Below are 15,369 nucleotides of genomic sequence, written 5' to 3'. Positions count from 1 at the left end.
AAAATTGCAATTTTGACAAAATACTCATTTTCATTGTGGCAACAGAAAACTGACAGCAGAAAAAAAGCTGTTATCGTAGAAGCTTCTCAGAGATTACTAGGTGGTTCATTTGTTTAACTTCTGGGGTTCTTGTGGGTTGTTTTTTTAAAATAGTTTTAAACTTTTGACCATTAAAGACCCGGAGGACATTATTAACTGGGTGGCATAAAGAAATATGAGCAGCAAACACTTATAATATAATGGGGAAATGGCAAGTTGCTAAAGTAAGAAGCTCAACATGCAAATAAGTTAATTGTGAACCTTTTATCTCTAACAAATTGTCTTTTTTTAAAACTAGGGTTTTTAAAAAGTAGGGACCGTGCCTACGCAAAATTCTACACGGTTTTAACAAAGACACAGATATTTAGCAGCTTCATTGTAGAATGCAGTTTTGTGAGTGACAAAGATACTGGACTGGCTTTCTTTGATGACTGCGTAGAAAAGGTAAAAACTCCCCCCCCTCTCTTTCTTGTCTAACTAAATGTGATAGTGTTAGGCTTTTGATTCTCTTTCCTAAATGCTCCCGAGTCTCTCCTCCTTGGACGTGTCAGGAATGACATTTCACCTCCTGAAACAGCTTGAGTTGAGTTGCTTCTTGTAGTTTTATACAGGAAATGTGTGTGGCTCAATAGCAGCGCAGAATCTACATATATCAGCGTTAATGGAGAAGCCCATGTAGTAGAATGGACTTGGCAATCATTGTAGTCATGTGGATATAGAGCTCTTGGAGCCTGTTTTGGATGGCACTAGCTCAAACTCTCTTTTATAATGGCAGAGGGAGTTATCCATGGGCCTGTGTGCTTTGTCTCTCACTCAGCTTGCTAGTCCAGGCTAAAAGATTCCACGAGTACCGTATTTTTAGGTGCATAACACGCCCCCCGTGTATAAGGCGACCCCTATTTTGGGGGACTCCAAATTGGGAAAATGGGGGGAGATTGCCCAGAGTTGTTAAGCTTTTTTTGGGGGGGAGGGTTATACCAGAGTTGTTGAGCTTTATTGGGGGGGGGTTGCCGAATATCGCTCACCCGCCTGACCAACGCTGACAATCACACGCATCGCCAAAGCCAGCAATCGTCTGCCTGCTCGCCGCCAGAGTCAGCCAATCTACAGCAGGCCTTGCCACAGCCACCAATCACCCGCCCAATCGCTGCTGGCAATCTCCAGCTCTCAGCTGTAAGAAATTGCACATTCCCCTTCTGTACTATCAGTGTATAACACGACCCCCAATTTTAAATATTATTTTAAAATAATAAAGCATCGTCTTATACATGGAAAACTGTGGTATATGAATCTCCCGTACACTGAAAAGTATGCCTACTTCTCATTTGGGAACTTTGTGTGTTTAAAATTCAAAAACAGCTTTTGTTAGGCAAAGAGTATGGAAAGCAATACTATACTCAGTTTTGGAGTTTTTAATATATGCTTTTCTAATTTTATTTCTATGGCCTTTTCTAGCTTTTTCCAGAGAAAGGATCAGAAAAAGGAGAAAAGGTATTTATTTACTTCCTGTAGGGACATTTAAAGAGTTTCCTGGTATTTTGTATGTCTGGACAATATCGTGGGAATGGGAATCGTGGTTGTTTAATTATATGCCTTGGAATTTTTCATAGGCTGGTACAGAGCATCTAATAGCTGCAAAATGCGTGGCTTGTAAACTGGCCATGTGTCGATTTATTTCAGTGGTCATTTTTGTAACGTGCCCTGGGACCATTTGGTGAGGGTCAGGCAATAAGTACAAATAATAAATCAATAAATAGACTTTTTCATGGTGCTGCTTCCTGTACTTAGAGATGCAAGGCAAGGCATGGCATTAATCTGGCATTGTCACCTGCAATTTCAATATTTGCAGGTTGATACGGATTCCGCAGAGGAGACCCGATTGATTGAACTTGATGAGTCGCAGAAGAGTGAACACACGGTGTTTATAATGCCACCAGAACCTCCCCATGATGATGGGCAGGATAGGCTACCTCGATACAGGTAAGGCGACCTGGATACATTTTTTGTCTTCATCCTATTTATAAAGATTTTTCCGTCATGCTTCAACCTTTTATATTAGCCTTCCTTCTTTAAAAATTACATTGCTACCTTGGTTTTTGGTCTGTTCTGAATTCTGATAATGTTGCAGTGATGGTGCTTGGTAGTTCTTGCTTTTTTTTCTATCCAGTTTCATTAACAATGTACTACGGCATGGATATCTGAATTTTATTTTGTCTTGTGAAAGAAAGGTATCTCAGTATTACAGTATTGCATAGCCTAGCATTCTAAATACAAGCTAAAAAAAAAAGTCCAGTAGCACCTTAGAGACCAACTAAGTTTGTTGTGGGCATTTTAACGCTGATCAGATGTTTGAGCAACTTCTTGGAGAAAGTGTGGCATAGTTTCTTTGTATATTCAGTAGAATAGATGGATTGTAAGGTAAAGGGACCCCTGACCATTCCAGTGGTGACCGACTCTGGGGTTGCGGCGCTCATCTCACGTTATTGGCCGAGGGAGCCGGCGTACAGCTTCCAGGTCATGTGGCCAGCATGACTAAGCCGCTTCTGGCGAACCAGAGCAGCGCACGGAAAAGCCGTTTACCTTCCCACCGGAGCGGTCCCTATTTATCTACTTGCACTTTGATGTGCTTTCAAACTGCTAGGTTGGCAGGAGCTGGGACCGAACAACGGGAGCTAACCCTGTCTGTGGGGATCCGAACCGCCGACCTTCTGATCAGCAAGCCCTAGGCTCTTTGGTTTAACCCACAGCGCCACCCAATTCTAAGACCCTTAGGTATAATGTCCAGGTTCTTGCATTTAGTCAGAAAGGAGATATCAGTCTGTATCTGTGCAAGTTTCTTTGTGAGGTAGATGGACTTCCATTTCATGCAGCTCAGTGTTGCTCAAGTTGGTGTCTAAGGTGCTACTGGACAATTTTTTAATTTTTTAATTTATTTCTTTTTTTATAATCTATTTTTATTAATTTTCCAATTAAAACACAATTATATCACATCCATTATTTCAAATTATACAAATACATATCAATTAAACCGAATGTTATGCCAAATCATATAAAATTTTCAGAGTTCCCATGCTTCAAAAATTGGGGGTTCCTCGCAACTGTCCACTGCCATCTTTTTCTAAAGTCCAAATCGTCACTCAAAGTCCATAATAATCCCGATCTTTCCCCTTCAGTCACTAAGATGTTTTCTTCTTTCATCCAATTTTTCCACAGCTGCTGAGATAAGTATCAAACGAGATTTCACATATATTATTTCTCCTGTGTGAGTTTTAATCAGTCCGGCCTCCCCATAAATCTTCTTTGTCTGGAGTGTCCCCTGTTGCGTCGGTCTTTCAACACGGAGCAGCGCCATCTTAGAAAGCTCAGATCACTTTCGCTTTCTCTCAAAACTTTTTTAGACTAACGATCTTTGTAAAATTTACAGCTTTTCCAGGCAAAAGACACAGCCGTCACATTATGCATACACTCTTGATAAATTTGTGGCTCTCCTTGCCCTATAGCTGAACTTAGCTTCAGATCGCTGTTCAAATTCAAAGTGCGTCACACCTCATAAATCCACCGGACGCTTTCCAGGCACTCCGACTATCCAGTTAGAGGGGGGCTTCTCTCTTCAGCAGTTTTACAACTTCAAAAAATATACTCAATATCAATAGTTTATAAAGTTCATTACTCACACAGGTATCCTTTATTTCTCCTTTGTCCCAAACAAACAAGGACATCACGTCCGGGAAGGTATGAAGTAACTCGTAGAGTATATGAAAAAAATAAAAAAGCTCGCTTCCCTTCTCGTTCCGTCCCCATCAATCTTTCTTCCAGATAAAATACAGCCTCGACTTCTCACCCTCAGCAGCGAAAATTCCTTGGCAGTAAACAGAGCTTCTGCCCCTCCTTCTGAAGCATGTCCATGAATTTAAACCTAATTATCTTCTTTAATCATGGAGATCCCGCCATGAAGGTTAGCGTCCGGGAGTTCCGACTCCCCATGAGTGCTCTCGTCCCAAGCCCCCACCCCACCCCTTGAACAGTCGGGGTGGGTTTGGGGGCATCGCGGGCCCGCAGCCCCTCTCCGTAACACCCGGAGAGGTAAGGGGGTTGCCATTTACTCCCCTAGCAACCGCCAAATTCCTCATGAAGGTCGGAGAGATGGAACAAGGGTCAGCCATTCCTGCAGGCGGAACCGGAACTCTAATTTTAGTCAGAAAGGAGATATCAGTCTGTGCAAGTTTCTTTGTGAGGTAGATGGACTTCCATTTCATGCAGCTCAGTGTTGCTCAAGTTGGTGTCTAAGGTGCTACTGGACAATTTTTTAATTTTTTAATTTATTTCAACTGCGTCAGACCAACATGGCTACCTACCAGTATCTAAATAGAAGCTATTATTCAAAACGTTATGGTGTCGATCCAAAGAAGTATGCAGCTCCTTCTGCATGCATAAGAGAAGCTAGGAGCAGCTCTACTCAAATAGATTATCTTGGTCTGTTCTTGGCCACCCCCAGCTGCTTGCCAAAGCTCTTTTGAAACTGGAAGGGGAATTCAAAAGCAGTTTACGATATGAGAAGAGGGTGAAAATGAAATTCCACTGGGAATATCCCAGGTCTTTGGGCACTCCCCTGTTCCTGTGGACGGCCTTCATCCCTGCATCATCTAGATGCCTTCTAAAGGGGAATCCAAAATGGTTATAAATAATACAGAGAACTGGTCTGGTTAAAGGGGGCCCCTGACCATCAGGTCCAGTCGTGTCCGACTCCGGGGTTGCGGCGCTCATCTCGCTCTATAGGCCGAGGGAGCCAGCGTTTTGTCCGCAGACAGCTTCCGGGTCATTTGGCCAGCATGACAAAGCTGCTTCTGGCAAACCAGAGCAGCGTACGGAAACGCCGTTTACCTTCCCGCCGGAGCGGTCCCTATTTATCTACTTGCACTTTGATGTGCTTTCGAACTGCTAGGTTGGCAGGAGCTGGGACCGAGCAACGGGAGCTCACCCCGTTGCAGGGATTCGAACCGCCAACCTTCTGATCAGCAAGCCCTAGACTCTGTGGTTTTATCCCACAGCGCCACCTGGGTCCTTCTTAACTGGTCTGGTTAAGTCGTATCAATTCAGTGTTTTAGGTGAGATCTCGCAGGGCTCCAAGTGGGACTGAGAATGGCTGTGGCTGAGAGGTCGCACACATGCAAATTCAGTAGATTCAGTCCCTCGCATTTTCAGGTTAAGAGCCTCAGGTACCAGGAGTGAAAAGGAAGTGCTGGAGAGTCACTAAATGTGAGGGTGGACAATATTGGCTTGACTCTGTGCGTGTTACGAGTGTCTGTGTGCGTACATGAACACGTGTACGAAACAGATTCTTGCCGTTTCTACTAATTAAAACGCTAATGACATATTTGCTCTTGTGGTAGAATCCTCACCAGCCCCAAAGCAGTTTACTAATCACAGTGGTATATTTTCTAGTATAATTTTATACCTTGCATTTAACGTTCAGCTGCATTCATCCCTTTGTATTTCTAGGAGTGGTACCTCGGGTTACAAATGCTTTGGGTTACAGACTCCGTTAACCCGGAAGTAGTACCTCGGGTTACGAACTTTGCCCCAGGATGAGGCTGGAAATCGCACACCGACGGCACGGCGGCAGTGGGAGGCCCCATTAGCTAAAGTGGTACCTCAGGTTAAGAATGGTTTTGGGTTAAGAACGGACCTCCGGAACGAATTAAGTTCGTGACCCGAGGTACCACTGTATAGCTAAAATCCCCCATGCACAATAGTGTTTTTGGTTGGACGTTGTGGAAGTGGTGTCTTACGCTAAGTATATTGTGCTTCAACAAACCAACAGGCTTGCTCACCCCTTTTGAACCCTCTCTTTCAGCTATAAAACCTTCCCCAGGCTAGACTTGAAGCTCTTTGACAGACCACAAGAGCTCAAGCTTTCCTTCAGCAGGCACTCAACTGGAGGAAACATTTCCAATAGTCCAGCACTTATGGCAAAGAGGACAAAGCAGGTCAGGTTTTTATTTAAAAGCAACATACAGGTTTTTATTTAAAAGCAACATTATCTATGTAGTAGATAATAAAAGAGGAAGCATATATTTTATGTAAGCATCTGAGAGGTGGTGTTTTCTTTTAAAATAATTAAGTGATATATAAGTCTTGTGAAATAAAATAAATATGTAACTCTGAGAATAGATGAATATTCAGTTCTAAATATTTGAAGCAGAGCTGGAAAAAGCCATGCTTTCAGAACTGCTTTCTGTCTTCCACATTACATGTTGTTAAAGGATTGTGAGATGTGACGTTGCGACGGATCACTGTGATTTTGTTTTGTTTTGCTTTACTTTTCTGCAGGAGATAAAAGCAGCTCATAAGCTTGCCAAGAAATACTATGCCAATGCTTCCCAGTGGGCCAAGTGTCTCTTCAGCCATTGCTACAGCCTATGGTTCATTTGTCTCCCAGCTTATGTGAGGGTTTCCCACCCCAAAGTCAGAGCCCTGCAGCAGGCATACGACGTTCTTATTAAAATGAGGAAAACTGATGTGGAACCGCTAGATGAAGTAAGTTAAACAAAATCATATACCACATAGGTAAAGGGACCCCTGACTATTAGGTCCAGTCGTGACCGACTCTTGGGTTGCGGCGCTCATCTCGCTTTACTGGCCGAGGGAGCCAGCGTACAGCTTCCAGGTCATGTGGCCAGCATGACAAAGCCGCTTCTGGCAAACCAGAGCAGCACACGGAAACGCCGTTTACCTTCCCGCTGTAGCGGTGCCTATTTATCTACTTGCACTTTGACGTGCTTTCGAACTGCTAGGTTGGCAGGAGCAGGGACCGAACAACGGAAGATCACCCCGTCGCGGGGATTCGAATCGCCGACCTTTTGATCGGCAAGCCCTAGGCTCTGTGGTTTAACCCACAGCGCCACCCGCGTCCCTACCACATAAAGAGATCCAAATGCATTCTTAATTTCTGCATGATATTTGTATTGTAGAATTGTTTTTTTTACCAGAAATTTCAAGCTTCCTTAGTTTTGGATTAAATGAACTTCAGATATTTCCTTTCCCCCCTTTGAATACAGAAATCAGATATGGCCTGCTAAATAAGCAAGCCAGATATCCATTTAGTGACTTGAAATCTTACTCTGCCAGTGTAACTGCTTAGAGGAAGAAAATGTGGAGAATTCTGTCAGTTATTAGAACTACCAATAGCAGCCCTTTAGATCTTTTTAATCACAGCAATTATCTTAACATCCATCATTCCTGGCTGGTGCTGTTTCTGAGTTAGACTTGGAAGAGGAGAAATATGATGTGTTCCCTCCTACTACTAAATGTGGGAAAGTAGTTTCGGCAAACTCTAGTTGTCTTCCCTCAGAGAATAGCATTTGCCTCGCTCCACGGTCAAGCACACATACTCAGGAATATGTCTTTCTTTTACCAGACCCTCCTGTAATTTTGTAAAAAGTCCAATTGCTCAAAACTTTCTTCTTACAATTCACCTATAGAAATATAAATTAATGGCCAGATGAGAAAGTGAAGTTTCCCTGGGGAGAAATGCATGGGGGGAAAAATGGCAGTGATGGAGAAAAGGGAAATTATTTTGGACGGGTCAGCTTAAACCATCTGCAAACTTTAAAAGCTTATTCTGAAACTATTTGTCTCCTCTTCCACTTGGACTGTAATGGGGAATGTAATAATCTCGGCTCTAACATATCGTCACACTCACTTCCTTGAGTGAGTTTCCTCCTCTAAACCTTGCCTCAACCAAATTTAGAGAGGGAAAAATAGAGAACGTGTGTCCATGCAGCTGCAGACCCTTAGGTGTCAAGTTTGGAAGTAAAGAGAAAAGTATAATATTGAATTAGCGCCACCAGAATAATCTTCCGGAACCTGGCATGAGGAACTGAAAATCCCACGAGCTGTCACATCAGGTTTCACACAGAATAAGGAAAAATGTGACCTTCGTTTGGGGTGGCATCTATGGGTGGTGAGGGGAATTTCGGCCCAACCCCTCATTATTACCTTGGCTTATTATTGGTATTATCCTTCTCCCCCACCTCCTCTCTGCCTTTTCTTTCCTCACTCTGAGAAAGGGCTAAGGGGATCCTTCTTCAGAGTGAGAACTGTATATGAGAGGGCCTGTGCCGTGCCAGCTTGGAGATATCTGTTTTAAACTTAAAACTTCACTTTTGAAAGTTTCTTTTTAAAGCTATAAACATTCCTTCCTGCTCTGCTGCTGTCAACCAACCCTCTACAGGGTTGTCAAAAGGCTTGGCTCCCGAACAAATCTGCTCCCAAACACCACAAACCCGGAAGCAAGTGTTCTGGTTTGCGAACGGTTGTTTTTTTTAAAGCCGAACGTCCGACGTGGCTTCTGCAGCTTCCGATTGAGTGCGGGGGGGGGGGGAGATTTGGGGAGGGAGAGAGAGGAAGGAAGGAAGACAGAAAAATAAAATTCAGAAAGTAAAGGACTGCCAATTCGTCGTCTGTCTGCTCTATATAAACAATATTCACTTCATCCACTCCAGTAGAACAAACATGATCTTCAACCCTGAAATCCAAATGTCGTTGTGAGGGACAGGGGATATCGCGAAGTCCCTCCCCTCCTGAGTTCAAGCCCGTCCCCGAGCAAAGGGGAAAGCAGGGAGAGTTCCGATTCCAGTGGGGAAGCAGGAAGTCGTGTCCGAGGCTCAGGCAAGGTAGAGGAGCCAGGGTCCCAGGTGGGACAGGAAGGGGCAAGCAAGGGGGGAAGACCCATCCCCCCAACTCCAGAATTACGCAGGAAGAGGAGGGGCAAGAGGATGGGTCTGCCAAAGCTTTTGTGTTGGAGAAAGACGCGCCAAAAGCCATTAGGAGGTTCTGAAACCGACTGACCACATCACTCCGTGTAAATAGTAATGACTTGAGCACTGTAAATACGCAGCACCAATAAAAGAATAAAATGCAGAGCTGCGTGGCGTCGTTACTCTGAAGTAGTCCACTCCGGCCACCGTGACAGCAACCTCCTAATCATTTTTGGGCTACTTTGGAGTTGCCGGGATGAGCGTGTCAGAGGCGGAGAAGTGGCGGCAGATCGCGGAGCAAGCCCAGCTAGAACTGCAGCAGCTGTCGCTGCAGGCGCAGGGAGAATTGAAGGCAGCTAAAGAGGAGACTAAGAAGGTCCAGGACGACCGGCTACAACTTGCGGAACAGGTGAGAGAGCTTCAGGAAAAAGAGCAGCAATTAAGGGCGGTGGCGGTAGACCTCCAAAACAAGCTGGATGCAGAGAAAAACAAGGCGGGAGGGGCACCCCAAGTCCAAGTGCTGCCAGGAAGGAGAGCTGGGACCCTAGTTAGCAAGTTCAATGGAGACCCGAAGGAATTTCAAGGCTTTGAGACTGAGATTGTGTATGCTCTTGAGCTGCACCACGATGAGTTCCCTGATGATGAGCACAGAGTAGCGTTTATTGTGGAGCACCTTACCGGGGCAGCCAGGGAGTGGCTAAGACCGTTAATTGCAACAAGGAATCCTTGCATGAAGAATGTCAAACTATTTCTAGAAGGTTTGAAAACGATGTATTCGTCCGATAGTCATATGGACCAGACTAAGGAGGAACTTCATAATTTACGCCAAGGAAATATGACAGTTCGCGCGTATTGGGCGAAATTCACCATGCTGGTGCACAGATTGGGGTGGGAACTGGGGTCCCCCCCAATGCAAGCGGCGTTCTACTTGGGGTTGCATGAGGAGGTGAAGGATGAGCTCTCGAGAGGTCCAAAGCCCAGTGATATGGATCAGCTGAGCAAAGCGGCTCTGGCGGTGGGGGTGAGACAGGAATCCCGGTGGAGCGACAAACAAGCAACGCGCGCAAAGCGGGCTTGGTTCCCACGGTCGCAGGAGAAACCACTCCCCCAACAACCCTTTCAAGCCACGCCTGGGGCCAGCCAGGACCAGGAACCCATGCAGATTGATAGCGCGCGCGCGCGGGCTTTTCAAACCCCAGCGGCGCCAAGACGCAAGGAGGGAAAGGGCGGGAATTGCTTTCTCTGCAACTCCCCCCAGCATCTCGTCAGAGACTGCCCACATCGCAGGGAGTGGCAAGGAAGGGCGGGAACGGTGGTGCCCTCCCCCACTGACGCAGCACCACAGCAGGGAAACGGGAAAGCCTGGCTGCAGGAGACAAGGGGCAGCAGCCAGGCACAGTCAGCAGACAACAGCCCCAGCCCACCCACCCGCACAGAGAGGAGCAGAGCCAGCCCACCCCTCCCAGAGCAGGAGTGGTTCTAGAAGTCACGCTAACGCTCCCTAATGGCTATCCCCTGACAGTCCTTGCCTTAATTGACAGTGGTGCCTCAGCGAACTTCTTCTCGAGAAACTTTGCAGAAGAGCACCAGATCCAGCTTCTGCAGCTGGATTTTCCCCTTCACGTGGCAACCATTGACGGCAGAGAGCTGCTGGGGGGGGCCATCACTCATCAAACCCCCCCCATGAGAATGACGGTGGGAAGGCACTCAGAGACACTGGCATTCAACGTCACCACCATCTCAGACCCCCCCATCGTCTTGGGCATGAGCTGGCTGGCGCGCCACGACCCCTCCATCAGTTGGCACCAGAGATGCATCACTTTTGGATCGGACTTTTGCCTGGAACATTGCATGCAGCACCAACCAGGGGAGGGGCCTCCGATAGCCACGGTGGCCACCATGCACGTCAAAGGGGGTGAGGCGATACCCAAGCCGTACTGGGACCTGCAGGAGGTCTTCAGCGAAGCGGAGTCCGACCACCTACCCCCACACAGGCCTTTTGACTGCCAGATCAACCTGGTGCCAGGGGCAACTATACCCCCAGCCAAGCTGTACGCCATGTCAGACCAGGAACTGGAGGATCTGCGCGCTTTCATCGACAAGAACCTCAAGCGGGGGTTCATCAGAGAAAGCAAGGCAGCAGGGGGCAGCCCGGTCTTCTGGGTGGACAAGAAAGACACGCAACAGCGCCGCCTGGTGGTGGATTTTAGACGGCTGAATTCGGTGACAGAGCCAGTGGCTTTCCCCATGCCCAGAGTGGATGATCTCCTGACAGCAGCACGCAGGGGCAAGATTTTCACCAAGCTAGACCTGAGGGGGGCGTACAACTTGATCAGGATCCGGGAAGGCGATGAGTGGAAGACCACGATGTTCACGCCTCTCGGCTCTTTTGAATATCTGGTGATGCCCTTCGGTTTGCAAGGGGGCTCAGCATGCTTCCAGGCCTTCATGCACCACGTCCTGGGGTCCCTCCTCTTCAAGAACTGCCTGGTCTTTCTGGATGACATCCTTATCTATTCCAATGACCCAGTGCAGCATGTGAAAGATGTCAGGGAAGTGTTGCAGCGCCTGAAGGAGAACCACCTGTATGTGAAGCTGGAGAAGTGCAAGTTTCACACCAAGGAGGTGGACTTCCTGGGCTACAAGCTGTCAGACAAGGGGCTGGCGATGGACAAGGACAAGGTGCAGGCCATCCTGGACTGGCACAGCCCCAGGACGCGCAAAGATGCCCAACGCCTACTAGGCTTCGCCAACTTCTACAGGAAGTTCATCAAGAACTTCTCTCGCGTTACGGCTCCCATCACTGACTGCCTGAGAGGCAAGCAGAAGTTCAGGTGGACACCAGAGGCGCAAGCAGCGTTCGAAAGCCTCAAGAGGGTGTTCGCCTCGGACCAGAACCTGTTCCACGTGGTCCAGGACGCGCCCCTACGCATTGAGACAGATGCTTCTGAGAAAGCTGTGGGCGCCATTTTGTTGCAACTGGACACCAACAGGGAGTGGAGACCCTGTGCCTTCTTCTCCAGGAAGTTGACACAGCCCGAGCGCAACTACACCGTGTTTGACAAAGAACTTCTTGCGATCCACGCTGCGTTCAAACATTGGAGACACTTCCTGGTGGGCGCCAAGCACCCCATCCAGGTGTGCACAGACCACAAGAACCTGGAGTTCTGGAGAACTGCCAGGGTGCTCAACCAGCGGCAGATACGGTGGGCAGAGTTCTTCTCGAACTTCAACTTCTCCATACACTACATCCCGGGAGAGCAGAACGTCAGGGCGGATGCCCTCTCCCGCAAGCCAGAGTACATGGAGGAGGAGGAGCCACCAGCCCCAAGGCACATTTTCCCCCCGTCGGCATGGTCCTGCGGAGCAGCAGTGGTGAGCGAGGCAGAACTCACAGCACTGACGGCGGCGGATGACTTTGCCAACCGCATCTTCAGAGAACTGAGAGGGGGGAGGGAGCAGGCAAAAGACTTTGCAGAACGCAGAGGGCTGCTTTTCTACAAGGGGGCACTGTACCTGCCCACCACCCAGCTCAGACGTACGGTCCTCAAACAGATGCACGACAACCCAACGGCGGGGCATTTTGGAAGGGACAAGACCACTCACCTAGTCATGAGACACTTCTGGTGGCCAGGGGTGAGGGAAGATGTTCGAGACTATGTACGGGGCTGTGACACCTGCCAGCGGGCAAAGGTGGTCAGAGCAGCGCCACCAGGGTTGCTGGAGCCCTTAGCCACGCCACACAGGCCGTGGGAAGTGCTGTCCATGGACTTCATCACAGATCTGCCTTCTTCCCGGGGTAAGACCGCAGTGTTGGTGGTGGTGGACCTCATGTCCAAAATGTGCCACTTTATACCGTGTGCCAGGGCAGTCTCTGCAGAAGAGACAGCCAAACTGTTTGTTGATCACGTTTTCAGACTGCATGGATTACCTTTAAGGGTTATTTCGGATCGTGGCCGCCAATTTGTTTCCAGGTTCTGGCGGCGGCTCATGAACCTCCTGCAGGTGGAGGTCAGCTTGTCGACGGCTAGACACCCGCAGACCAACGGACAAGCGGAGAGGGTCAACGCCATTCTGCAGCAGTACCTGAGATGCTACGTCAGCCAGAGGCAAACGGACTGGGTGGATCGCCTGCCACTAGCAGAATTTGCCTACAACAATGCAGTGCACGTCTCCACAGGGGTGTCGCCCTTTAAGGCCAATTACGGGCGCGACCTCAGATCTTTCCCAGAGAGGGAGGGGGAGGAGGAGGAGGAGGGCCCACAGGCTGAGGATTGGGCAGAGGAACTGGAGACGGTGCACCAGCAGCTCAGAGAACACTTGGAGAGGGCCAAGGAAGCGTACAAAAAGGGGGCAGATCGCCACAGGCGACTAGGGGAGGTCATCAGGGTGGGGGACAAGGTGTGGTTGTCCTCGGAGGGCCTTCCCACCAGAGGGAGGTGCAAAAAGCTGGCACCCAAAAGGCTGGGCCCCTTCAAGGTCACGCAACAGGTCAACCCGGTGGCATACAGGCTGGCACTGCCAGAGGACATGAGGGTGCATCCAGTGTTTCATAGATCGCTGCTGTCGCCGTACAGGGAAAGCAGCAGGCTCCGAGACAGCGAACAAACCCCCGAGGGAGGGGGGGAGAGGGAAGGCAGGGAGCAACTCAATGAGGCCACGGCCATCCTGGATTCAAGGTGGGGGGTGGGGGGACTGGAGTACCTCATGGCATGGGAGGATGCTCTACCGTCCCAGAATGAATGGGTCCCAGCCACTCAGATACAGGAGGAATTCTTGGTGGAAGAATTTCACGCCCTCTTTCCCCACAGACCCAAGCCCTGGCACATGGAAAGGGAGGGGGAGGAGGAGGAGGCACGGGAGAGCAGCTCACCATGGCGCTGGGAAGCGGAGTTTGAGGAACCAGAGGATGAGGTATGGGTGTCACCGAGATCCACCCAGTCAGAGGAAGGAGCAGATTGGCAGAACGTTTTTACCCCCACCAGCTCTGACGCCACGGACTTTTTGGGATTCCCGTCCGCCCAGGCGGAAGGGGGGGGCTCGCAGGACTGGGGGGAGGTATTCACACCAACGGGCTCGGAGAGCACTGAGTTCTTAGGCTTCCAGTCGTCACCGACACATGGGGGGGGCCTGGGGAGGGGTGAAGGAGAGCTTGGGAGGGGGGTGGATGTGAGGGACAGGGGATATCGCGAAGTCCCTCCCCTCCTGAGTTCAAGCCCGTCCCCGAGCAAAGGGGAAAGCAGGGAGAGTTCCGATTCCAGTGGGGAAGCAGGAAGTCGTGTCCGAGGCTCAGGCAAGGTAGAGGAGCCAGGGTCCCAGGTGGGACAGGAAGGGGCAAGCAAGGGGGGAAGACCCATCCCCCCAACTCCAGAATTACGCAGGAAGAGGAGGGGCAAGAGGATGGGTCTGCCAAAGCTTTTGTGTTGGAGAAAGACGCGCCAAAAGCCATTAGGAGGTTCTGAAACCGACTGACCACATCACTCCGTGTAAATAGTAATGACTTGAGCACTGTAAATACGCAGCACCAATAAAAGAATAAAATGCAGAGCTGCGTGGCGTCGTTACTCTGAAGTAGTCCACTCCGGCCACCGTGACAGTCGTTATTTCATTTTCTTTTTCATGCAAAAAGTCATAGAGGAGACCTTTTATATCTTTTGCAGGTAGTCCCATCTGGCGCTGAAGTTACTTCTAACAATGTGAACTTCTCCATCTTTTATCAGGTGTGCTATAGGGTTGTGATGCTGCTTTGCGGACTTTGGGGCCATCCTGTCCTGGCTGTGAGGGCCCTCTTTGAAATGAAAGTCGCTGGCATAGAACCCAATGCCATCACATATGGGTACTACAACAAGGTAAGGAAGCAATGGGGTGAGCAGTGGGCGGCGGCGGCGGGGGGGCACAATCAAGTAAGCCCTTACACACCATGTAGATTCCTCTTGTTCTTTCCTGTTTAGGCCTTTTATTTAAGGCCAATTCTGAAATAATGGTACGTGCTCATCGTATTTTAAAAGGAATCGCTTGAGCCACCTATCGTAATTGGTAATGGAGATCACTTTTTCATCAGTTGAATCTGTTGGATATTTTTCTTGGCATTGTCCCATAAATTCCAGCATCTCTCAGGTTTAGTTGTTAGTGAGATTGTTAGTGAGATTGGTTCAAACCCCTGAACACAGATGTGGTACAATACAGTCATACCTCAGTTTAAGTATGCTTCGGTTTGAGGACTTTCAGTTTTAAGTACTCCGCGGACCCGTCTGGAACGGATTAATCTACTTTCCATTACTTTCAATGGGAAAGTTTGCTTCAGGTTAAGTACGCTTCAGTTTAAGTATTCCGTGGACCGTCTGGAATGGATTAATCCACTTTCCATTACTTTCAGTGGGAAAGTTCGCTTCAGGTTAAGTACGCTTCAAGTTAAGTACGGACTTCCGGAACCAGTTGTGTACTTAAACCGAGGTACCACTGTATAGCATTGAGAGCCAGTGTGGTGTAGTGGTTAAGAGCGGTAGACTCCTAATCTGGGGAACCGGGTTCGCATCTCCGCTCCTCCACATGCAGCTGCTGGGTGACCTTG

The 15,369-nt window shown here is 48.7% G+C and overlaps 1 protein-coding gene across 2 annotated transcripts in view; it reads left to right on the top strand.

Annotated features, from left to right (window-relative positions):
* The window catches only part of DENND4C (DENN domain containing 4C), an 84,891-nt gene that overhangs the window by 41,961 nt on the left and 27,561 nt on the right, over nt 1–15,369 (top strand). For both annotated transcript variants that reach the window (XM_035097102.2, XM_035097103.2), the window contains 6 exons: nt 338–483; nt 1,495–1,530; nt 1,889–2,019; nt 5,894–6,026; nt 6,370–6,576; nt 14,519–14,647. In XM_035097102.2, coding sequence (XP_034952993.2) covers nt 338–483; nt 1,495–1,530; nt 1,889–2,019; nt 5,894–6,026; nt 6,370–6,576; nt 14,519–14,647 — 782 coding nt within the window. The remainder of the gene's footprint in view (nt 1–337; nt 484–1,494; nt 1,531–1,888; nt 2,020–5,893; nt 6,027–6,369; nt 6,577–14,518; nt 14,648–15,369) is intronic.

This window comes from Zootoca vivipara, chromosome 16 (assembly GCF_963506605.1).
Source record: "Zootoca vivipara chromosome 16, rZooViv1.1, whole genome shotgun sequence".
NCBI classification, from domain to species: Eukaryota; Metazoa; Chordata; class Lepidosauria; order Squamata; family Lacertidae; genus Zootoca; species Zootoca vivipara.
The sequence above is the reverse complement of the archived record's forward strand: the minus strand, read 5'-3'. Positions and strand labels throughout refer to the sequence as shown.